Source organism: Microtus oregoni, unplaced genomic scaffold, assembly GCF_018167655.1.
Source record: "Microtus oregoni isolate MIOR12 unplaced genomic scaffold, Mior012 000058F_ref0000040, whole genome shotgun sequence".
Classification (NCBI taxonomy): domain Eukaryota; kingdom Metazoa; phylum Chordata; class Mammalia; order Rodentia; family Cricetidae; genus Microtus; species Microtus oregoni.
Window position 1 is genome coordinate 9,988,613 of NW_024543834.1, and position 26,126 is coordinate 10,014,738.

General features: G+C 44.9%; 1 protein-coding gene across 1 annotated transcript in view; it reads right to left on the reverse strand.

The window, feature by feature from the left end:
* Nucleotides 1–6,445, reverse strand: part of Apob (apolipoprotein B) — a 37,165-nt gene extending 30,720 nt beyond the window's left edge. The window contains exons 1-6 of the mRNA XM_041639366.1: nucleotides 6,250–6,445; nucleotides 5,871–5,909; nucleotides 4,708–4,823; nucleotides 2,520–2,665; nucleotides 1,139–1,292; nucleotides 317–472 (exon numbers count right to left, since the gene is read on the reverse strand). Of these exons, the coding sequence (XP_041495300.1) occupies nucleotides 317–472; nucleotides 1,139–1,292; nucleotides 2,520–2,665; nucleotides 4,708–4,823; nucleotides 5,871–5,909; nucleotides 6,250–6,334 (696 nt within the window). The 5' untranslated portion in view covers nucleotides 6,335–6,445. The remainder of the gene's footprint in view (nucleotides 1–316; nucleotides 473–1,138; nucleotides 1,293–2,519; nucleotides 2,666–4,707; nucleotides 4,824–5,870; nucleotides 5,910–6,249) is intronic.
* Nucleotides 6,446–26,126: the final 19,681 nt, after the last annotated feature.

Sequence of the window (26,126 nt, forward strand, 5' to 3'; positions counted from 1 at the left end):
AGGAACCCAGATCTTGAATGGGGAAGAGAAGTGACAAATAAGTCATCTCAGAGATATACAGGCTTGGTGCTGTGTCAGAGGGATATCGGGAAGGACCAAGCTCTAGGGTAGGAGTCCAGAACCCAAATCCAGTCCAGCATAATTAATAACAGTTCTTCAGCCTTGGTAGTCTTTCCCATTTCTGGTCCTGGGGTCCCACTGGAGTCTACACAGTGGACAAGCTAGACAGGCTCTTCCCTGAGATCTCTACTAGCTAGACCATTCCAAAATTTTCCACAGAAGGCAGTTGCATATGAGGAGACAGTAGGAGACTCACCAGGCCCTTGATGAGGGCCAGAGGGCTGACACTTGTGCTGGTGGGCTGGAACCCATCACATTGCTGCAGGTTTCTCTCTGTGGACATCTCTGTTGCCACGGTGCCCTTTCTTGAGTTCACGGTGACCTGAGTTGAGCAGTTTCCATACACGGTATCCTGTGCAAGACCAAGGTAAGGTCAGGTCTGCTCAGTATGGGAAAACAACTTCGGGAGCTGGAGAGGGGCTGGGAAAGACGCCTTGGACCAGAGGCAGGATTGTTGCGAGGTAGAGTTTTCTTTGCTCCCAGGAAGAGGGTAGCAGTGCTCTGAAAGGCCAGCTGGTATGGCAGGGGTGGGAGCATGGTCAGACCCAGGAGAGGTGGTTCCCAGGGCAAGGCCAGGCAGGTTGAATCTCTATCGTTCAAGCATAGTGGAGCTGAGAACTTGCAACACAGGATGGGCTCATGTTCTTGTGTCTGAGTACATTGAATTCTCTCTGAGGTTGATTCGAAATACAATGTATTCCAATTTTTTTGGTGTCTAAAATACACAAGACTTTCTTATGCTAAACTATGAGTACAGGAAAAAAAACCTTTAACCAGAGCATGTGGATTGGTTAAGAGACCCCAGGAAAAGCTTTAACATTAGACTCAGCACCACAAACCTGCTCAAGACGATCTATTGGTAAGATCTAAGGACATGGGGGGACTCTGATCCCTGGTATTCATATCAATCCAGGGTTTGCCATGTAACCACTCTACTGCCCATCAAGGGACAACATGGCCTCTGAGATATGAAGACATACTTTGCAAGGCCACTGTCACCAGCCTTTAAACTTCTCACCAGGAGCAACACTTGCTTGTCCTCTTCTGTCTCAGGAGGAACCAGCAGGGCAGAAATGATGCCTCTCTTGATGTTCAGGATGTGTTTAGGCTCGTCCTTCTCGGGGTAAAGGACCACTTGTTTCCCTTCAGGAGTGGCCAGCTTGAGCTCGAACCTGTCCCAGGAGAAAGGAGGTGCATGCTCACAGTAAAGACCTTCTTCCAGGGTAAGCCCACAGAGGGAGCCAGGAGTGTGGGCAACTCTTCAGTTCGTCTTTGGACACATTTTCTTTATATATATATTTCCATCTTCCACATGCATTTCCCCAAAGTCTACAAATATGTGTCGCTTTTCTCTTTCTGTTTCCCCTTGCCCTTCTTTTTTGGCTTGGCTCATCCCTCCCTTCTCTGTTCCCCTTGTCTTCTTTCATCCTCACCCTTCCTATGGGCATCTTCCTGCATCCTTCAATGTCATCACCCCGTTAATATAATTCTATACAGACTTGCAAGGACGCAAACACAGAGATTTTTATTTTATGTTTTACACAAGGAACATTGCATTATGCGTACCTGTCTTCATCTTAATTTTCTCATTTAATTATATTCTGGGAAGACCTGAATCACTTGGTGTAGTTCCACTAGCATCTCTACTAAGGCTACACAGCATTTCATCCTTTGGTTATTTGTGGGTCCTTAAATATTGCCTCACTTAAGGGCATTGACTTTCTCTCATCCTGGACTTCTTTTTTGGTCCCACAAATGATATAGAAATAAACAGCCTTAGGCATCTGTTTTCACACACGGCTGTTTAATTTAGATGAGCCAGGGTTGCAGAGATGAGCTCTGCTATGTCAAACGACAAATACTGGGCATTGTGGCTCTTGTGTCTTCCACTAGTGTACGAGAACGTATTTCCTTCCCTGTAGCCATGGGTGCCATCTCAAGTTTTGTAGCTCTCTGGGTGTGGCTGAGACAGTCTTTTGTAACACATCATTTGCATGTATTGACTTCCAGTGACTCTGAGCCTTCTTCTCCTACGGTTGTCGGACATCACTTTATCATTCATTCACTCTGAGGCCAAGATGGAGGTCCAGGTCAACTTTGATCCTAGGAACTGACTTCCTATTGGGGACTGCTTGAGCTGCCAAGGGCCTGGCTGTACCTGCTCTTAGTTAAGCCCCTGGGAGAAGAACACCAGGTCTGTCTCCCACAGCTCTAGACCTCTCAGAGTATTCTAGACACAGACGTGCAAGTCTGACTTCAAATGCTAGCACTGAGAGGCACGCCTGTTATGGCTCACACACTCATATTTCCACAGACGCAGGCGTACATGCGTGTACCATGCTCGCCTCAAGTAGCACTCTCAAAGTTTAGGTACTCAGAGACATAAGCCCATGCCTTACCTGGACATGGCAGCTGCAAACTCATCAGAGTTCTTGGTTTTCTTCATCAAAGCCTTGCCCTCAGGGTTGAAGCCATACACCTCCTTAAGGGTACACTGGCTGGTCCTCATGATGAAACTGCAGAGTTGGGGGACCTCCAGCTCTACCTGAGAATGGAAAGTAGTGACACACTGAGTTTCTCCATCCAGAATGGGGGACATCCATACAGCCCAGTCTCCAATCAGGAAACTGAAGGAAAGCTGCTGAGAACATGGTCATCGAGTCCCCAGTACCACACATTCTAAACACATCTCATGTGTCCCTAGGCTTACCGTAGCTCATCTTCCTGAGTTAAGAAGTTTATGTTTGCCCCTACGCACGGGAAGGAGGGAGTCCTTGCATTGGTTTTAAATGTACTCATTTTACTTATAAAGAATCTGGGGTGACTGCTTCGGAGAAATGCACAGTGGAGTTAAGAAAACAAAATGAAACAAAACAACAAAAAGTAGCAAGCAGGAAAAGCAAACGTTTTCCCACCGATATTCCCTCAAGCTCTACCTACAGGAGCCTGCTGAAAGTGTCAAACCTGGGCAGCTCAAAACTGGTTCTTGGTTGTTTTCTGGAGCTATTCAAAGAGCCCTCCAGCACGATGGAGAAACTCTATGTGTGTGTCATCTAAAGCAGCTGCATGGGCCACAGGTGGACGTTGGCTATACTGAAATATCGCTAGTGAGAGTAAGAACTGAATTTTAAATTTTATTCAACTTAAACGGCCACCTGTGGCTAATGCCCATCTGTGTGTGAAGATCAGCACTGTGGCCCAAGAGGGAAAAGACAGCTCAGCAAAATGGGCTCCTCCTCCCCTTGCAGACCTCAGTAGCAGCCCTTGGATATACTTTATCTGCACAGCCGGGGATAGAGTATTGTCTCTCAATAAATAACATTGCATTTTACCAAATCAAGTGCTTTCAAATTCTCCATATTCCCTCATACAACAAAAGTATATGCTCAACTATGTTCATAGCAGCATTGTTTGTCATAGCCAGAACCTGGAAACAACCTAGATGCCCTTCAATGGAAGAATGGATGAAGAAAGTATGGAATATATACATATTAGAGTACTACTCAGCAGTAAAAAACAATGACTTCTTGAATTTTGCATGCAAATGGATGGAAATAGAAAACACTATCCTGAGTGAGGTAAGCCAGACCAAAAAAGAGGAACATGGGATGTACTCCCTTATATTTGGTTTCTAGCCATAAAGAAAGGACATTGAGTTTATAATTCATGATCCTAGAGAAGCTAAATAAGAAGGTCAACCCAAAGAAAAACATATAGGCATCCTCCTGAATATTAACCTTCATCAGGCGATGAAAGGAGACAGAGACAGAGACCCACATTGGAGCACCGGACAGAAATCTCAAGGTCCAAATCAGGAGCAGAAGGAGAGAGAGCACGAGCAAGGAACTCAGGACCACGAGGGGTGCACCCACACACTGAGACAATGGGGATGTTCTGTCGGGAACCCACCAAGGCCAGGCGGCCTGGGTCTGAAAAAGCATGGGATAAATCCGGACTTGCTGAACATAGCGGACTATGAGAACTACTGAGAACTCAAGAACAATGGCAATGGGTTTTTGATCCTACTGTACGTGGGAGCCTAGGCAGTTTGGATGCTCACCATACTAGAACTGGATGGAGGTGGGTGGTCCTTGGACTTCCCACAGGGCAGGGAACCCTGATTGCTCTTTGGGCTGACGAGGGAGGGGGACTTGATCGGGGGAGGGGGAGGGAAATGGGAGGCGGTGGCGGGGAGGAGGCAGAAATCTTTAATAAATAAATTAATTAAAAAAATAAATTACTTTCAGGAAAAAAATTCTCCATATTATGTTTGACATCAGAAAAGCTGCATGTTCTGCGCTCTTGTGCAGTAACTACCTTCTTTGGAGTCCTCACTGGCGTCTCTCACAGTCAGATCTACAGGCCGATCCTGTGGGCCTCCTAGACCGTGACCAACTATTAGACTTTGGAAGCTAACGGGAGAATAATCTGTCTGGAAATTTTTTCTGTGGCAGTTTACTCATTCAGGTGACTTATTGTAGTATGAAGTTCCAGCATAGGCTGGGAACTGCTGGATGGTTCTCTGAGGGGCCCACGGTGGGACAAGGCTCAGTAGCTGCAGGTCCCTCTCGCCCTTATCCTCTGTACCTTGCAGTTGATCTTGGTGGCGCTTCTGGAATCAGCAGTGCCCCGGATGCCGCTGGAACTCTCTGCCTCATAGTTGTACACGTACTTCCGGAGGTGCTTGAATCGGGTTGCATCTTCTGAAGTGAGGAGAAAATACGTCAGCCCTGAAGCTGAAGCAACTTTCTTAAGGCAGCTACTGCTGGACAGAGAGGGGCAGCGGCAGAGGGAATGAAAGTGGTGGCCAAACTCAAGTCACTTGCGGTTGATTTTGCATTATGTTTAATTTGTCTTTATAGATTTAACAATGACATCTTTTTTTTCTTCTGAGTCTGATGTTTAACTTATTTGGGATTCCTTAGATCATCTAAAGTACACAAAAGGGAGGGCACTAAGCATCAATTAATGGAGCTACAAAAATCTGTAGGAAGACATTTTGAAAAATTATCAAAGTTATCAAAGGGATAAGGCTAAGCGTTTTCTCCGTGTGAAGATGATGTCCTGATCTGACTTTGAAATGCCTGAGACAATGTTAGTTTTTAGGGCTGTCTAGTTGACTTTTGGAGAACCCCCAAGAAGAAACTTCCAGAAGTTTCTTTCCACTATGCTTGACGGGAATTTTCTGATTGACTTGAGAAAAATAACTGGCTACGAATCCAGGTGTAGTACTGCCAAATGACCACCAGATGGCGGTGCTGCCCCATAAGAGGAGAGGCCAACTCTGGCGCGCTCCCGAGAACACTGCGTAATCGCTGCAAGGACTGATCCTGTGACCCAGAGGGTCAGGTAAATAGGAAGGGGAGGAGAGGTCTGGAGTTCTGCACAAAGGTTAAAGTCGGCATTTCCTCATCCTCACATACTCGGAATCAATGATTAGTCCGTGATAAACAGCACAGTAATGTCTCCTCACAGTGCCCGAGGTCTCTCTCTTCTCTACCCCACCTCTGGACCACGCGCTGGAACAGCACAGAAAGGACATATAGAAAGTCTCCTTCCCTTTGCAAAAGGAGATTGGGTGTGCACAGACGCAAAACCTTGGCTTCCAGGGGTCAGAGCAGTGTCCCCTAATCTTAGGATGTGGGTACTGTGTGGAAGAAAGGCCCTTAGGAACGGGGCAGAGGAGGATGGATGGAGAGGAGAAAGAGCGTTGGAGGAGCCCCGGCGTGCTCTGTGAAGAAATGCCTTACTTGGACAGTTCGAGCTGGCGCTTTCCAGGACTTCATCTTCTGTAAGAGAAAAATGAACCCTTGACTTTCCCGTGTTTTCCGTGAGTCCCAGGAGCTGACAGGACGGACCTCTCAGAGGCCTTAATTATTTTAGGGCTGTAGAGAGTTTTTCTAGCTTTTCCATCCCCAACTCTCGCCTGGGGTCCAGAGTGGCCACCTGCTAGCTCAGTTCTCACCACCCCTTCCCTAGGACCCCTGCAGCTGCCCTCCTTTCAACCCAGCTACCTAGAGGTCTCCCTGCCACCGGTTTCCATTCCCTGATGTAACGAATGGATTTGAAGCCACAACCGAGGGCTCTGGTTCCACCCTGACATTCTCCCAGCCTTCTCCCCTCACTCACGAGCCCAGACGCTGGTGTCTAAGAACAGTAGCAGGAACAGCAGTAGCAGCGGCGGCGACCGCACCACAGGCCTCCGTGGGCCCATGGCCGATGGATGGGTGGGGTGGTACCCTGGCTTTGGCCTGGCCACGGCCTAGCCCCGCTGCTCTTTCCGCAGGCTCTCTCGAGGTGGCACCCAGACAGGTACTCGATTCACCACAGGCACTGATGGGAATGCCCGGCCACCTGAAAAGCGCTCCCTTTATAGGAGGCCCTGGCTTAGGGAGAATTGCCAAAGGTCCAAAGGGCATGTGGCCCGGGCCTGTTTGCTTTTCCACAGAAGCTAATATCTGGGTGGCTAAGACCGAGTCTGATGGGGGTCTCACTGCTGGTTCAGCCACCACCGCCTGAGACTTTTCTCAGGGGGGCTCAGCAGTGGATGGTGGTCGTACTGTCCTCTAAGCCTGCCCTGACTGCCAGCAGGAAACAACCAGCCATAGGGACAGTGGACCCTGCTCCTTCTCTGACTATGGAGCCATTTAAAAAACTGTTCTTAATGTCTTGGTGGAGGCTCCTTCCTACGTTCTCTCCCATTTTGGTGGACTGTTGGGCTTGAGTAGACAGCCCTGTTTTGGCTAATTTAACCAGCACAGGTGGCTGTGGGGAGGGAAGGGAAAGAGGGGGCAACCTGGGAAGTCTGCTGAGTCCAAGTCTCCGGTAAATCTTAGTGAAGAGGGCTTCCTAAAAGAGACCAGTCCCACGGTCCACTGCGGGCAGTGTCAGTCATGAAAGGTGGGACTGTGATGATGAAAGCTGAGTGTCTGAGCTGGGCTGTGTCCTCACAGCACCCCCAAACTAGCTGGGGGTACTCTACCTCATAAAGAAGCTGCAGGTAAAAAAAAAAATTAAGGTAGGATGGAGAGAGTGTTAATCCCGGTGGATGTTTGGAGACAGAGGGGCATTTGGGAAGGAATGGTTATAAGTGATGGCCTAGGGACAATGGGGGTGGAACTGAAGGGCTGGAGTCCTGGAAATACAGTTGTAAGAGTCAGCATCTATCACCACAGTATGTCGTGTGTGTGTGTGTGTGTGTGTGTGTGTGTGTGTGTGTGTAGACTCAAGGGCACACATATGGAGATGTGTATGCACCTGTGTGTAAATGCATACAAAGGCCATGGATTAACCTATAGTGTTTTTTGAAACCAATCTTTGCCCTAACTTTTGAGGCAGGGTCTCTCACCGAACTGGGGACTCACTGACTAGTTTGAGAAGCAATAAGCTTCAAGGACTCCACCTTTGACTTCTCAGCTCTGGGGTTATAGGCGTATGCTGTCACCTCGAACTTTCTTCGTGGGTGCTGAACTCAGGTCCTCCCGCTTGCAGGGCAAGCCCTCTATGTCCAGAACCCACAGGGTATCAGTTGTGATTGGTTTATGATACAGCCAGAGTGACATGTGTCTTACGATATTGTTCAGGGGTTCGGATGGGTCAGGCAGTTGGGTCTAGACTCTAGAATCCAAGGCATCATTAGGGACCCATGACCAAGTGTACACAGCCCCTGGTTTCCTCAAAAGAGACTCCATAGAATCTCCTCCTTCTCTGCATTTGACCCTTCAGACCTGTCTCCATTTAGATGTTGTCTGTAACCACAAACTCCCTATGGGCGGTTAAACTCTCTTTAGTGGTTTGTTACTTTGGGCTGTGCACGTCCATATGGTTAAAGGTGACTATTTCAGAAGTCTCACCCCAGGGCTAGCCAAGACCAACAGCACAGAAGGACTAGGGAAGTTATCATTGCTCTGAAACCCCATTTCTCTGAGCGTGGACTAGAACTGTTAGTGTTCGAGGAAAGGGCTCTGCTTTTCCCATACACGCTTGCTTCAAAGAGAATGGGCAGAATACTTCCAAGCAGAGAAATAAGGAGATGGATACAGATGAAGCCCGTGCGCTATCATCAATGGGGGGGATGTTATTTCTATGAATTGGGGGTCAGGGATGGATCTGATAGCCTGCATGCAGAGCAGATGCTGAGATATTTTGATGTCCAGAATCATCTCTGCAGTCTCTGAAATACTGAGTTCAGCTTTTCTTCTCTTTCCTTGATGGCCTTTGGAAAGTGTCCCCTGGGCTGGGGCTTAGCCTGTGCTCTTATCTGTGGACAGGGTCCAGCGCACAGGCCCCACACAGCAAATGCCACAGTGCTGAGCTGACAGAGGACACTCAGAAATGCTGAAAGGGCCACAAGTCAATCTTTCTTAAATTACAAAATCTGCCTAGATGGTTGACTAAAAGCCATCTGGACGTGTTTGTGACCACCCCTGTGACCTTCATCCATCTTCCTTAAGCAGATACCATCTCAGCTTATTGCAAAGAACAACCTAAAAGTTTCAAAGGCCATTTGAAGAGAGATTTCAACTAGAACGAAGAGTCAGGGGATCCTGGAGCATGAGCAACTCATTGAGCAGAGGCAATCCTGGTCCCTCGAGGGGCCAGTGGCTCTGAAGGTAATCCCTGGGGGTGTTCGGCTCAGGGAGGTGGGGTTGGAGTCTAGCTGGTTTCACCAGAGTTTGTAAGTGACACCAGCCTGCTAGATCTCTGTGAGGTCACTGGATTAATAATATTTACTTCCTAGGGATTTTGCTGAAAATCCAGGAAAATAGTGGGAAACACAAGCCATCTAGCAAGATGTCTGGTAAAGAGAAAGCCTTTGATAAAGGAAGATGGCGACCACTCCTCAGGTGTACATGGTTCCTTCCATGTGTTTGCTGGGTACCTGTCTGAGTGCAGCAGCCCTGTGTAGGAAGAGAAGTTAACAGAACACCACAGGCGGCAAATCAAGGCCAAGGGAAAGGAGCATGTGGGCAGGGCATCTGTGAGGAATGGTGACCACGCCTAATCCTCCATTTGGCATTTCTCATTTCTGCCTGCTTAAAACTGCTGCCCAGTCCAAAGAAGATGGAGGCCCTACTGGAGCAAGCTGGTTAAGGAACTGCCATGGCTGTGACGCACAGACTGAGCTCAGCTAGTCACTGGGACTTATCAGCTCCTGGATGCAAAGTCCTGTTGGTTGGACAATCAATGGAGCAATCATAGGGTGCTGGGGTTTCTATTAGGAAGTCATGTGACCAATGGAATGTTAAGGAACCAGTTAAATAGCCCCATTTGAATCCCTGGGAGTAGACTCTTCATTCAGTCTTTTTGTGGGTGACCAGAGGATCCTGGCCAAGCTCAGGGAACCGTGGAAGCTTTTAAGGTCCCCGTCAGTCATTCTACTCCGCTGAGCTCAGTGGGGGCCGGAGTGCTGGAGTAGCAGCTCAGACATAATTTGCTGAATATAATAAATGAATCTATGCCGTTTAGTTATGCCCCACTGCTTCCGGGAATTTATGTACAGTGACCATGTTGCTAAGGAAACGTTTTCAGTGATATAAAATGAAGAAATACATTTTTATATAAATTATCCCCAGTCAGCCTGTTACAAGAGCAACAGCAAAACTCCTGTGGTAAATAGGGACCGGTATTGACAGTGATTAATTAGGCTATCTCTTTTCCGCCCGTGACAGCATTATAATTGCAAATGATGCCCAGCAGCTAGGAAGTAAATTTCAAGAATTATAGAGATCGTAGATGGAACCATGCCCAGCAATTCAAAACATGCGCATAACAAAGCACGCACAACACACACACATACACACAAAACACAGACAGAAACTTGCATACATAGATACATAGACACACACACACATACACACACAGATGCAGCTGGTGACTGTCTCCCGTGGAAGGCTCTAAGGTGCGTCAGTGTCAGCTGAATGGAGTCACCACAGGTGAATGATTCTTCATCTCCCACGAGGAAGCAAAAACAAACATTTTTCTCCTGTCTTTCTGCTACCCAAGAGATAAGGTCAGAATGCCTGAGTGGCAGGTTTTACTGGGGAGAAGGGTCAGAGGGCAGAGGTATTCAGTGAGGAGAGAGCTCTCTGGGGGGAGGGGTTATCTCTCCCTTTACCTCAGGTCATTCCCTCCACCCTGGAGACCATCCCAGGTAGATCTCATGGCTTCCAGTCCTAATTTTCTGTCAGTTCGTGTCAGTATGGAACAGGAATCATGAAGGATCTTTACACACATGTGATAAATAGGGACAAAAACTTAATTATATTTTAGCTCATAACATTCTTCACTTTTTCACTTGTTCACATGTTATCATCTTGCTATCCAGAGCAATCAGCTTGGCAGACAGGGGCCACAGCGCACACATTACATGTCATTTTCTTCGTCTTCTAAGCACAAGGGCTTCACGCCAGGTGAGGCAGAGCGTGGCGGTTGCTTGTCCCACAGCCCTTGGCAGAGGGGTCGGGATTACTCTTCAGCATGGCTAAGTGTGGTTTATATTTGGATTTTGGAAGTGCGCTGAACATGAAGCAATGAGAGAAGAAGGAGCTATGAGCATGGATCATGTGACAGCCTTTGAGCCTGGTGTCAGTCTCTTCCCGTGACGGAAGGACAAATTCAGATGATCTCCCAGGCTTATTCTAGCTCTGACTGTGTGGAAACTTTGGGATTAAGAAATAAATTCATAGATCACCTTGTTTTCAGACTTTGTGGTGGTTCGAAGCTCAGGCTGAGGATTCAGGATTCCTGGTCAGGCTAGGTTTCTGAGAGGCTCTCTAATTCTTCCAAGATTGTGCTTATGCTGCCTACAAAGTAGAGGGTAGCAGATTCCTGAGTGAGGAGAAGACACACGCCCCCAAGGACATCCATCATAACCTCTGCAGTTTCTTATTCAAGCTTGGGTAGGTTTCATCCTTGCCTTGACCTCATTCACCTCGGTGTTGTCAATTGGTTTTTACTAATCTTTTAAAAATATTTGTATGTGTGTGTGCGTGCACATGTGTGCATGCATGGGTGTGTGCCAATGAGTGTGTGGAGGACAGAGAACCATCTTGAGAGATGGTCCTTGCCTCCTTTCTGGTTTGAGGCATGGCTCTTATTGTTGGATGCTGTGTCGTGTCCTCCGGGCTAGCTGGTCCATGAGCTTCTGAGGGATTTTTTGGTCTTTATCTCCCACACTGCTGTAAGAGTGCTGGGATTAGATACATGCACCACCGTGTCCTGCTGATTCCTCGGATTCTGGAAATCTGTGCAGCAAACGCTTACTTCTGATCACCTATCTGGCTCTACCTTCATTTTAATTCTTTAAAAAACACATGATTTTATATTCTCATAAGACTAGGGCCAGAAAGGAAGTGCACTCAGAAGAGTGAGACCTGTGCTGGAGGCACAAGTAAGCCTGATCCATATCACCTCAGAGTCTGGGTCAGGATTCAGGGATCCTTCTTAACAACGACCTCTGAGCGTTTACAGGTGAGGAGAAGGTCAAGATCCTGAGTGTAGGACGAATGTACGCTGTGACATCAATACAGTTGGACTGCAGAGGCCCAGTGTGGTCCACAGGTCTAGAAGGGATGAAACTGAGCAGAGTCTTGGATGCTGGGCAGGGTTTGGGTCCTTGGGTGAAGGGTGCTACTGAAGACAGCAGCAAGTTAGGATTATGTTTGAAGGGTCTGGCGATCTGGGATGCAGCCCCCCAACTGGAGCCCTTGGAGAAGCTGGGGCAAGTGTGACCTGGGATCTGGGGGTGCACCACAAGCCAGGCTTGGGTCAGGGCCAGGGCTGCCAGGCTAATTGAAGTCACCACTTTAATTGCGGGCTACTACAGTTGCACACAACACACTGAACACTGAGTATGCAGGGCATGTCTGGGATTAAAAGTAGATTGCACAAAAAGCCACGAGCTCTGGGCTGGAGGCTCCTTGTCAAGAGCTGTGGAAGGAGATGGAGGTATAGGAGCAGGAATTAAGAGTCCCAGAGGCGGAGATGATTTTAGGCATCCCTCTGCGACTAACTGTATTATTTTGGAATAGAGAGGCTGAGATCTGGAAATTTTGCTGTTGTAATGCTATACATGGTTTTTAAAAGATGTTTCACAACAGCAACGGGACTGGATTTACTTCGTTTACAATGTAGAATATTCATTCTGGGGTAATCGCTCTGTGTTGACTTCATAAAACTGCTATAAAAAGATGACTCTTTAATTAGGATCGGTATAGTTACTTATAATTTATTGCTTAATCAAAGTGAAAAAACGTAATTTACTTTCTGTGGATTTGAATTTAGAATGAATATTAGTCTGTGGTTCATCACATAGAAACATAAAGGCTAGGGGTCTTAAAGGACTGGAGGTTCTTGAGTATCTCTTTAAAATATGCATGCTCATCCATCTGTAAATACCCCATCAGTAGGCTGCCTAACTGATGGGGTTTGAGGAGATAAAGTAACTCTCTAGTCAGCTGGCATTCAAGAGTCTGTTAAAGGAGAAGCACCACACTGTTTCCATGACTTGGTGGATCCCCCATCTTCCCCACTCCATATACATAAGCGTGTGTGTGTGTGTGTGTGTATGTGTCTGTATGAGTGTTGCGCATGTGCACATGCATGCATGCGTGTGTGTGTGGCTTGTGTGCATCTATTCATGTGTATATGTGTGTGTGCCTGAAGAGGCCAGAAGAGGGTATTGGATCTCCTGGAGATGGGATGTTACAGGCAGTTGTGAGATGTCAGATGTGGGTAGAAGGAACTGAACTAGGGACTTTCGAAAAACCAGCAAGCACTCTTAGTTGAGGAGTCATTTTTTCAGCCACAAGATAAATGTTTTCAAGGCTGGGCGGTGGTGGCGCACGCCTTTAATCCCAGCACTTGGGAGGCAGAGGCAGGCGGATCTCTGTGAGTTCGAGACCAGCCTGGTCTACAAGAGCTAGTTCCAGGACAGGTTCCAAAACCACAGAGAAACCCTGTCTCGAAAAACCAAAAAAAAAAAAATGTTTTCAAGTATTAAATGAGTAAACATTTTTAAACATGATTATTGGCAATTTTATATCTCCTCTGGAAAAATATCTATTCAAATCCTTATTGTGCTATTAATATTATCATATTATTAACATTACATATTATATAATTACATAATTATGTAATATATTATTATATTAGTTATATAATTATGTAATTTATTATTCTTATTCTTATTATTTTGGTCTCGTTATGATTCTCCAACTTGAAATTCTCCTGCCTCAGCCTCTTGGGTTTTGACATATTTGATTGGTTGCTTGAGCATCTTACTGTTCAATTCTGAGACCTTTCTTTCTCTCTCTCCAAGCCCATTGGCAGATTCAGGGTCTGTGAATATTTTCTCTCAGTCTGAGCTGTCTTTTTCCTTGTTTTGCAGTCCACACATTTTAAATTTTAAGGAAGTCTACTTTATTCTTCTCACCTGCTGTTTGTCCTTTTGGCTTCATCTCTGAGGAGCCATTGTCGAAATCTAGGTCAAGGAAATCTGCCTCTCTCTTCTGTCCTGGTCAGCTTATAGTTTTAGGCTCATCACAAGGGTCTAGAGTACATTCTGAATCAATTTTATATAGAAGTTTCCTTTTCAGCCTGGCCCTGAGAAATTTCTAGGATCTATGAGCTGCCAAGAAGCTCTGAGTTGCTTCTTTTGCCTCCTTGCTCATAGGGCGTGATCCAGTCCCTAAGAGAATGACGTCAGCCCTGTTGCTAAATGAGCAGGACACGTGATTCTCAGGCTCTGCCCTACCTACATAGACCTGAGACCCAGTGTTTTCAGAAGGAACCAAGATGCCTTCTAGGCATCTGAAACTGAAACCACAAGCTCCACCAGAGTCCTCAAAGCCCTGAGAACATCTTTTTCTTAGAAAGTACATGTGGTTAGAGAAATAAGGCACACAAAACCGATCAACACCTTTTATGGGAAGCGTTAGTGACAAATGGATGAGACAAAGTGACATCCAGCACCTTGAGATAGTGACCTTTGGCCAAAGGGAGTGATAAATCTTGGAGTGGGGATGGGGAGTGAGGGTAGGAAACCAGCAAACCAGGAAAAGGAGGCAGTCTGTCACTGGGGGACTATGGGGCTCAAGCAGTGGGCACTCATTTCTCCACCCCTGGGCACCAGCAGAAAATCCTCCAGCACTATAAACACATTAGAAGCCCTATTATTTGCTAGTGCCCCAATTATGTGATGGTTTCTTTTCATAAGAAATCTCATTTACTTATGTCTTTTCTGAATTCTAATTACTTTCAAAACAGTGGGTTTTCTTTCGCAATACCTACCACCCCCACCGTTTCCCTCCGTCCCTCCTCCCTGAGTCTGGATTATTTCATTCAACACACTAACCCTGGTTCCATCCATTTTCCTGGAAATGCCATTTTTAATCATTTCACTTTTCTTTATTGATGAACAAAATCCCATTGTCTGCAGATTCCATACTTTCTTGTTCTGTTTAGTTGTTGATGGACATAAATGATCTCATTTAATAATCCAATGAAAAAAATCATAAGATAGATATTGTTAACCATTATTCTTAAAAGTGAGAAAGCCAAGGCAAAATACCCTATATGAAATCAAATACCCTATATGAACTCAAACTCCACTGAGTTCATTTACAAGTATAGGCACCTAGAAAAGGTAATAATAAAAATACATGCATAGCAAACGAACAACAGTAGTGTCTCATTGCCAAGGCTGCTGCCCTCTTCATCAGGAAATGAGCTCTTGCCTTATTGTGGTACTGTCTGTACAAATTTCACAATACTTGTTTGCTTTGGTGTCCATTAATCCCTTTAATCCTAATAACTGTGGATTTATACTACATACTGTAGGTGAGGTATCTGCCTGCTTTTAAAAGATACTTTAGGACCACTTGACAAGTACATAGATCTGCCGGAACTCAGACTCAGGGGTTCTGACTTTGTGTTATGAAGTTCAAACTTGCCATCTTGGATCTTAGTGAGAAGGTGTGGGGAGCCAAGATTCTTTATGGCATCGGTTGGGAAAACAATATGGAGATTCCAAGTCTTAACTGGTTTACAGGAAGGACACTCAGGGAGAGAATGTGAAAATGCTGTGACAAACTACAGCTGACAAAGGCTAGAGGACTTAAAGGTATTTCCTAGGCTATGCATTTGCTAATATCCAACTTTCAGAAGAAATTACTCAGGGGAGACGCATGAACAAGTGGAACAGCTATGTTTGCCTTATTGCATTCATAACGTAAATGCTGTTTATCATGATGCTTCTTTTCTGAAAGCCCTCCTGGGTTTCTTTTCCCAAGCTGGTAAACAGAAAAGCCAATGAGGAAGCTCAACAGCCTTACATCAACCAAGCAACACAGTGACATCATTCATGAAGTGGGAATGTGTCTCTGTCTGGATTTCAGTGTCGAAGCAGCAAGGGTATAGCATCCAAAAGAGCATAGGGATTGAAACCAGTCGCTCCTCTACTGTTTCATGTTTCAGACTTGTCCAAATTAAGAGACAGAGTTGGACTTAGGCTTGGCCCAGAGGGCTAGCAAGAGACCAAGTACTGCCAGCCTCTCCCCATGGACTCCAGTTTAGACGCCTGACCTGGCTGAGATAAGAAGACACATATCTCATTTTATCCTGACTCAGTCTTGAGGGTTTTTTCTGGGTGTGATACAGTGTCTCACACCCAGGCTCACCTCACTGATGACCTCTCTCCATCATTTGCACAGACCAGTAACTGCTACCCTCTGGGTCCTGATGCCCTCTCCTGCTGTCCTTCTGCGGAGGGAATGAAAGCCTTCCCCTGTTGATGTCCCTCCCCCAGACCACTGCCCTGTCACCCTCATCCTCGTCTCTATGTCTGTCTTTTCCTCAGGGCATTTACTCTCCTGCCCCAGATGCCAAAGCTCATCTCCAAAACCTCCTACACTCTTTATGAAAGTGATCTGCACTGTTCTCCCCTCACTGGCCCAGTATGTTTCTCATCTCTAGCACTCAGTGCCCCAAGGCACTGATTTATTTTGAGTTGTTTTATGGGTTGTGAGGCTAGCACATGCTAGATGACTCTTCCCATAGCCTGGGCTTCAGTCAGCTTGAGCTGTTGTACGAACGGCCTACAGACTGGGAGGTTCAGATAATGGAATATTTGTGTTCCCCTCGGCTCTGGATTCTGGACTGATGGTGCTGGCGTGTTTGGTTTCTTCTGAGTCTTTTCACCCTGACTTGAAGATGGCGTCTTCTTCCTAGATCATGCATGCCTGTGCCCTGATTGCCTCCTTATACGGATGCTGGTCCTCTTGGGCTAGGGCCCATCCCAGTGACCTCTTAGAACTTTTTTAGTGCTGCTGGGTGTTAGGGCTTGCACCCCTGCTTTTGTCCACTTGGGGTTTGGCTTAAACAATTCATTTTCTAATTTCTGGAGATTGGCAACATGAAAGGAGGATGAAAGTTCTCTTTCATGCTTGTAGATGCCACCTTCTCAGTGTCTTTTTACATAGCAGAGACTAAGGGGGCGAGACCTCTCTGATACCTAGTCATAAATGGGCATTTACTCCATCAGAAGGGTCCTGTACTTACGCTGTAACTTAGATGTAACTACTTCGCAAAGGCAAACCTCTATATCACTCTGTCAGGGAGACTTTGTTGTACAAAGAGGGCACAGCTGGGTTCACAATAACCTGAAGACAGATTTTACAGCTCCTTAAAGTGGGCAGTGGCATTGAGGGACACCTACTGTGTCTCCCAAGAATGGCTCTGGAAGACCACTCAAGGACCTTGCCCGTCTCCTAGGTGACCAGGGACTATGCTCTGAATGATGTTGTGATTGCTTCCCAAGTGTGGCCTCCCCCATGTCTAAGTGCTCCCAGAGATGAGCTTCAGCTGTAGCGAATGTTATATGGAGGGACACTGCTGGAGAACACTGCTATGGCATCTTGCTGGTCAGCAGGACTCCTCCACCCTGGGTCATATTCCTTCTCCAAGGAGGACAAACCCAGAAAACAACCGCTCAGAACAAAGATAGCTTGTTCACAGCTGCAAAACAAGCCCGGGAGAAGCCCGATAAGGCTTGTTGACTTTGCCCCGTGGAAGGATCAAACAGAAACTTCCTAGAGAGCTGTGGGCTCCCCCGCGTCTTCAAATTAGCAGTCTCTTACTTAGCTCAAGAGACAGCACAAGCACAATGGCGCGCATCTGAAGATGCCATAACGGGGTCGATTATTTTGTAGATTGACGAAAAGAAATAATAAAAAGGACAGCACAACCTCCAACTCTGCTCTAATCAGGGAGGGAGGATGAATGTGTCGGTGCTGTGAACAGTTTGGCTGGCAAATAAGAGACATGAAAGTATCACTTTGCAGTAAAAGAACAGACCCAAAACTATGAAATTAGAAAAGGTTCATTTGCATGCAATGGCAGGCTTCTTCAAAGAGGTGGTGGAGGAAACATTTTTGGCTCTTTCTGTGATATCTTTAAAGGGACTCCGAGGACCTCAGCCAGCCTATGAACAAAAGGCATGTTAATAGAATATGATATCAAACAAAGCAAAAATGTTATATTACTTCTCTGAGCATAACAATAGTTTGATTCTATTATGGTTAGAGCCTTTACTCTGCATGAGTCCAAATTTTTTAAGTTTGTTGAGATTTGTTTATAGCCTAGACTACAGTTTCTATTGGTGAATGTTCCATGGGTAATTGAAAAAAAAATGTATGTTATGCTTAGAATTCTTTTTCAATTTCTACAAATACTGGCTTAATACTACTTGTTGGTACTGTCGTTTTCATTTATATCCTTGCTGGTTTTGTCTTTGAACCTGTATCTCAGAAACAAACATAGTAGGGCTTCCCCGACCAGGACTAAAGTATTTATCAATGATCTTCAGTAACCCTAGCTTTTTACTGGGTGCTGAGAGAGAGGAGTTAAGAGTGTGGTAAAGAAAACTGGGTGCGCCCATCATATATGAAAAGATGTCCTATAGCAATACTGACGAATATCTTGCATACCACCATAGAACCTTCATCTGGTGATGGATGGAGATAGAGACAGAGACCCACACTGGAGCACTGGACTGAGCTCCCAAGGTCCCAATGAGGAGCGGAAGGAGGGAGAAGATGAGCAAGGAAGTCAGGACCACGAGGGACGCACCCACCCACTGAGACAATGGGGCTGATCTATTGGGAGCTCACCAAGGCCAGCTGGACTGTGACTGAAAACGCATGGGATAAAACCGGACTCTCTGAACATGGCGAACAATGAGGGCTGATGAGACGCCAAGGACAATGGCACGGGGTTTTGATCCTACTGCATGTTCTGGCTTTGTGGGAGCCTAGCCAGTTTGGTTGTTCACCTTCCTGGACATGGACGGAGGGGGGCGGACCTTGGACTTTCCACAGGACAGGGAACCCTGACTGCTCTATGGACTGGAGAGGGAGGGGGGAGGAGTTTGGGGGAGGGAGAGAAGGGTGGGAGGAGGGGGAGGGAAATGGGAGGCTGGGAGGAGGCGGATACTTTTTTTTTCTTTTCTCAATAAAAAAAAAAAGAAAAGATGTGCTTATGTTCGTGCTGACAGACTCAGGAATTTGTAACTTTCCTTTATACTGATTTTTGTTTGTGTTTGGTTAATTTGCCTTAGTAACTGCACTTGGTTCTAGGTGGCACCATGAAGCAACCAGAAGGAAAGCATGACTTCAAAATACTGGAAGGCCCAGGGAGTGACTCGTTGTTACAGAACAAGGTGATTCTTGGCAGACCAAGAAAATAGTCACCGTTTTCCAGAGCTACCTCCTCAGGATTCTGCTGCTTTTAATATCATTAAAATGCCCCTTATAAGGTCCAGATTCATCTGTGTGTGCATTCTCAAGATATATTGGAAAGCTAATAAAGATTTGCAAGCGACAGAAGCTGTGCACTTGCAGTTTCTGATTGACATACATGTGATACCAAGAGACTACTTCTGAGATCTACAGTATTGGTGGTCCTGAAGGGCTATCCTGCCACCTAACAGAGACAGGGGCGAAACAGACAGACAGACAGTTCACAACAAAGGACCTGAAAAGCTGTGAAATCTTTCTTTTCAAGAAAGTATACCATCATAGATACTGTGAGTGTTCCCATGATGACCTCCTAGGGGTTGGGGATGATACCCCTGGAGAAGGCCCAGCGGGAAGGGAGGAGCACATCTCTTTTCTCCTATCTCTGGATCCTTTTGCTCTTGTTTTCCCAGCCACGGTTTCTAGTTTGAAGATAGCGCGTCTTTGAGAGGCCCCTCACAAAATGCAAGGTCATCTTGAGTTTATGTGCTTTATATTTGTTTCTTATAACTGTCGTTCATCTTGTCAGCACTTCTGTCGTGAGCCCTACCCACACTCTGCATGTGCTATCCACAAGGGACAGACATATAAGACACCATTGTCACTCTCGTAAAAACCAGAAGGCAGCAGAAAGCGAAGTAGAAATGTGTAGAGCAAGCAGAAGAATATGCTGAGCTCCTGATTTTTTTCCCCACTAATTCAGAATTGGTTTTATTCCCCATTTGGGCAAGCCTCCAACCAGTTCGGTCTGACAGTCCAAAGGAATACAGGAGGGGTGGCGGCTGGGTGGGGAGAGGTGGGGATGTTGCTTTGCTATGACTCTCAGGTTTCTTCAGAATAAAGGCACCATGGGATGCCACCTATTAAAGGTAGCTGCACTGGATTCATCAGGCCTCCTACCAGCATCTCCTGTCCTTTGGGTGGGAGGGATGCTGGGAAAAATGTTTTTCTAGTGTTCTGGGATCCTGCAGGGGGTCTCAGCAAAAGGAGATAGGAGGTCATTCTGTTGGGATGGGGAACTCTAGTGAGCATCAAGTGCTGATCACACACACAGACACAACACAGAAACATGCACACAAACACGCACACACACAGATGCACACACACAGAGACACACACACAGACACACACATACAGACACGCACACACAGGCACACACAGACTTATACATAGACACACACACAGACATATACAGACACTCATACACACACATACACACACACACACACACTTGTGATCTTGTGATGGTCATGTGGTTTCTTTCCATTACTCTTCCCACCATCTTCTGGTCTCTGAACTTCCCCAACTCGGCAGACATGCTTTTCCCTGTCTGATTTTGCTAACAGTTTGCTTAAGAAGGCATCACAGTGATCTCTAAGATTGTTTTCTCCCCTAATCCTGTGCTTTTTACGTTCCCAAGCCCTTTGGCATGTTTCAGACAACAGGCTATGCTGTGTCTATGTTCTTACCCTCTGCTGTTTTCACAGTTTCCCGATTCACTGGTCAGGCTGTCTCTTCTAGCTCAGGATGGCTCCCTCAGCAACATGGTTGCTCCAAGCCTTGGAACTAGGTTTGGGTGTTCAGCCTGCTTCAGGATTCAGTGGCCTTGGAGTAGGAAAATTGTTTAACTTCCTAGAATCAGCTTTTCCACCTTCAAAAGGTCAACAAGAGAGATCTTGGTACTGCCTGGACTTTGAAGCCAGACTGTGTGCTGTGTCCTAGCTTTCCGCCCTCTAGAAATAGTTTACTTCTTTGTTCTTCCTTTTTTACCTCCAAAATGGGTATGAAAATAGCCTGAAGGGCAAATGAAGCAATAAATAGCAATTAAAACCTTGTCTGGCATATAGCAGATACGTAATAAAATTTTAAGTCCTGTCTTTCAGAGTGATTCCAAAGTCAACTGCGAAAACATGTACAGAAAGCACTAAATTAGCACCTATGTAATGTGTCATGCTGTTTGCATGTAAAATATCTCCAGTTTATCTGCCATCTTGAAAAGTAATTTGGACCCTGGTTCCTACCCACCACTCCCTATTTGCCTTGATTTCTGTATAAATGTCTTTAGAGTGTGCTTCACACATATCATCTCTCTCTCTCCTCTTTCCTCAGTTCAGAGCCGTCTGTGTTAGTCCTTCTCTCTGCTCAAAGCCACGGCACTGCCTTGTTAACATTGCTGAAGCTTATTGCATGGATTCAGGGGCAGCATCTCAATTATTTCTCTGCTTAACCCAACTCCTAGTTGTTCTTGTTTAATTGAAAGATGCCTAATGTATATGAAAAAATGCTCAACATCACCAGTCGCTAGGGAAATGAAAGTCAAAATCACAGTGAAGACTTGACAGATGGCTCAGTGGGTAAAAACATTTGCTACATAAGCCTGACAATCAGCCATGGGTGTGGAGATGCATATCTGTGATCTTAGTGTTCTGATGGTCAGATGGGAGGCAGAATTGGGAGATTCTGGAGGACAGCGCACAGCAGTGGAAGCAAGAAGAGACCCTGTCTCACAAGGTGGAAGGAGATACCTGATCCTGGAAGTTCTCTTCTGACTTCCAGAGATGCACTATAGCAAGCATCCCTGCTCACAGCAACACATGCATACAAGTGCACAGTACATGCATAACACACACACACACGCCACATCGCGACATTGAGACATTATCTCACCCTGTAGGTAATAGAAAAAAAAACAAAAAAGACAAAGGTGGACAAATGCTGGGGAGGAAATAGAGACAGAAGAACTTTTATAGACTGGGGACAGGGACATAGGTTAGTGCAGCTACTAAGGAAACACTGTGGTGGTTCTTCAGAAACAAGGAAACAAGCAAACACTGAGGCGCTGGCACTGTGTGCACTGTTCACGTTTCAAAGCCCTGTGTTTCTGCTGGCTCTCATGCCATCATGTCCCACTGGTCCTCTAGCTGGCACTTAAGTGTGTGCTGATTGCGTCATACCCACTGGTACATCTCCTCTTTCCACCTCACTTTTCTTTTGGGCTCTTTCTTGAGTTCTCTTGCAATTCTTTAAAATCATCTCTATATACTTATGGCTTCATATTTATATTTTTAGTTTAGTTCCCACCCTATCCCTTGCTTCCTTATCTGTTGAATATAACGGCCAACCAGATATGTCTGAAGACATGTCAAACAGGCATTCAAAAACAGAATACATCATTTCAAGTATCTTTGATGCCAAATAAATTTCTTCACCATTTATCTTTCCTATTTTCCCAAGTGGTACTTAGTTTCCCAAGCCAGAAACCCAGTAGCTGCTATAGTCCTCTCTCTCACTTTCTACTCCCACCCCATCAATCTTGAAAAGTAGGAAGCTGGCTTTCTGAGTAGGTCCTTTGCACATCCCTCTGACGCCTCTCTATTGCTACCCACCTAAACAAGTCCCTTGTACCATTGCAACAGATACTCTGCTCTCTGGTTGCAACAGACACAAAATCAGTCTTTGGTTTCCTTGATAGTTCACACTGCCTCATAACTCTGAGTCCTTGGAGATGTCTATATTTCTGTCTGGAATGCTCTCTTTCCATTCATTTGACAAATAACCTTAAATTCTCTCTGTAGCCTCAAAGGAAAAAAAAACCAGCAAATTTAACTGTTCCTTCCAATGCTATGCATAGCTTTGTATATATTTTCTTTTTAGAAATAGCTGTTTTTCCTTGAATTGTTCCCATTACTGTAATTGTTTGTTTGGCCGATCGTCCCTCTGTTTCTATGAACATTTGGAGCGGTGGCTATGCACTTCCATTTTTGTCATCTGCCTGCCAGGCACAGCAGAAGGTTTGTGACTGGCACAATGTCCTGCAGATATTTCAAATGGGACACGCTGGACGTGTGAACGAATTAATTAGTTGACAGAACCTTCTCTCTCTTTTCTCTCGTGAATGTGAGAAGAAAACACGTCCACCATCTTTAGTGACAAATATTTGATGCTTAATCATATCTTGATAATCAGTTTGTTCCTGTCATTTATCGCAGCCCCCTCCCAACCCTCAGTTGTCTGTTTAAGTGACAAGTCCACTGTTCTCCCCCTTCTGAGGCAGTTTCTATTGTTCCATGAAAAGCTGTCATTCGATCAAGTCACCGCATTGATGGGAATGATTCCTGGATGCACCGGGTGATTTCTTAGAATTTAGTTTCCTCTTATAGGACATGTATTTTAAAAGATTAACAAAGATAAAAGTGGTATCATCTGAATTCACCTTTTAAGGAATTGCTTATGTATAGATGTGCTTGGTAAGTCTCAATGCAGTGATCTCTGATTTGTAGAGTCACCTTACTTTCGAGCATTTTTCCAAAAGAGTTGATGTCCAGGGTCTCAGGGAGACTCTCCCATCCCTTCTCCATGGCCGTATTATGCACAAAGAGCGAAGGCATGGAGACAGAGCTCGTGTTCATGAGTACAGAAAAAGAGAAAGAAAATGTGATTATTTGTGAGCAATAGAATTCTGTTGGGCAGTAAAATGAAGGACATTTTCACTGTGCACCAATGTATATGAATCTTAAGGGCATTATGCTAAATGAAATATGTGAGTCACAAGAAAACACTCTGTTGTTCCTTTTAGAGTGAATTATTTAAAATACTAAAATCCAGAGGAAGAATGGTTGCTAAGGATCAAGCAAATAGGGAATTATTAACCAACAGGCTAAAATTTCATTCAAGTATAGTGAGTTGAGTGTGAGAAACTTGCTGTTTGTACAGTTTACAACAACATGTGACACACTTAGAAATTCAGTGTGCCCGAAGGTCTCATGTGTTATTACTACAACCCACTCCAATCCAGTGCACTTCGATGTTTAGTGACGATTGACGGGAATCTCTTCACACACCTTAGTACAATATATAGTGACCTTTTCCAGTTTCTGCTGCTTGGTTAGACACAGCAGAATGCTTTTCCTTTGGGTCCAGCTCTGCTCTTTGAAAAACACCACAAGCAAAGGCACACAGTGAACTTTATCATTCTCTGTATGATTCAGTAATAAGCTACAAGCTTTATTTAATGAAACTATTGGAGATTTCAGTAAAGGAAGTAGTTTAGGCTGGGAAGAACAAATTCCTTGTTACAGGAACAACCAGCTTGGTTGCTTTAGCAAAAGGTTGTATCCGTTAATAATGACTAAACAGTTATTGGGAAGATGCTGTTTAAATAACTTTAATCATCTTTTCCATTATCATTTGACCACCACTCACTAAATGGATGTTTTTAAATTGTCTCGTTATAGTCTCGCTTGTCACAAAGCTGACATCATCTTTTATCTGAGCAGTCAGTCAGAACTTTTTTTTTGTGCAAATCTTACACAACCGTCCCAAATCAACATTACATAATTGAAGACACGTGATATGATTAACCATTAACTCTACCTTTTATTACTCTATGAGTAATGACCTAGTTCTGATAAAGATATTTATTAACAAAATAATTGAGAATAAATCAAGGACATATTACTTTTTATAAAATCTAACTTCTCACCTGTCTTATTACAGCATCTAGTGAATACATTAGTTTTGTTAATATAAATTATCCATAAGGTGTTTCCCACCATAAGTAGGACTAGAACAAACCCAACTATTCATTTGCCATTTCTTCTCAGGCAAAGTATTACCATAAAAGGAAAAGTGTAAAATTCTGCTTCAGATGTACAGTTTACATTTCTTGGAAAGCTATTATCTGTGGAATTAGTCTGCAGTTCATCTTTTGACAAAACAGCTAGATTTCAGTTATATTTTGTGAACAATTTAGGGGGCAATTCCAAAATGTAAACTTTTTTTCTCCCAGTTTCTCAGCAGTAGAGACATTCTTAAGTTAGAAAAGGACTTGTCTTCATCACCACAAAAGAATAAAAATCAAGTTTAGAGTTACCTGGATACAGATTTTTAAAATTTAGGTTATATATACACACATGATCACATGAACAATTAGTAAAGGCAGGTCTTCAGATTGCAGTAAGCAAACTCAAACAGTAACAGTACGGCGGGCCTGGGGATGAGGCCCACATGGCCTTACTTTCTGCATTTTTAATAGCAGCCACAGAATCTGCCTTGGGGCCTTTTTTACATCTCTCCAATGACAGGGCTACGTGCTTTACACCATAAATTGCACTGTTCTGTTTTCTTGGTTTTGATCGTGTTGCCATGGTGGGGCTGGAACTGGAGAGGCTGTGTGGATGTTGTAAGAGGAAGTGGCATGTCACACAGAACTCGGAAAATCAGGGCTGCCCCTAAGTTTCGCCCAAAGAAGTCTAGTTGATGTTTCTTCATAATACATATACCATCAACGCAGAGATAATTGGACTGCTAGAAGCTGCTATCTGAATTCTTGTTGAAAATGTTAGGTGTTGGGATAGATGACACATGGGTGACAGTTTCTGCTGGTAAAGACTTGCTCCTTTGTCTTCAACTAAGGTATAAGGCCACTTATCATTGAAATACACAATAATTACAGTTGAGTGAGGAAACCAATATTATTTTTTCATTACTAATCCCTTTGATTATCTGATACAAACTAGAGTTTTCTTATTAAAAAAAAAGTCCACAAATGCTCAGAAACTTTGTATAGAACTTCAAGAAATTGTGGAATTCATGAACTCCACCTGCGAACCCTTTCAACTCCATAGCTGAGTTGTTTGCTGAGATGACTACAGGATCGAGCACACAGCTTCCTCATCTTCCATCTTCTTACCCCAGAGACTGGATGAGAGTAGGTTTTCAGTTACTTTGGGAAGGACTGATTATAGGAGTCTGGATTGTTCTCATCCACACAACTCTCTATGGCACAAGTGGAAAACCTTCTGGACCCTCACTGCCCTAGAACCTTCCATTTGTGGCATTTCAATGCCCTCCAGCAATGGTGTATTGCCTGTGTTCAGGATAGGAGGCTTCTAGGGTGACTGAGAAGGCTGGCCCAGGCCCTCTATTTCATCCCATTTGAGAAACAACTCCAATTTTACCCACCATTAGAAAGTCCTAAACGAGGTCACTGGGCTGAGGATGAACCTGCTTTGACCGCCCCTGTCTGTCCATGGGAGTGGAGTGGTAGACGTCAAATCAAGACTTCCTCGGAGCTGGCAGTGAGTCTCTGGAATGAGATCAAGAAGCCTGCGTGCTGAGTCACAGGTTCTGATGATTGGTCTTGATAAGCAATGAATGGAGAGAATAACTTCAAAGTTGTTTGTGGTCCAGTCTTAGAAACTTCAGAGAGAG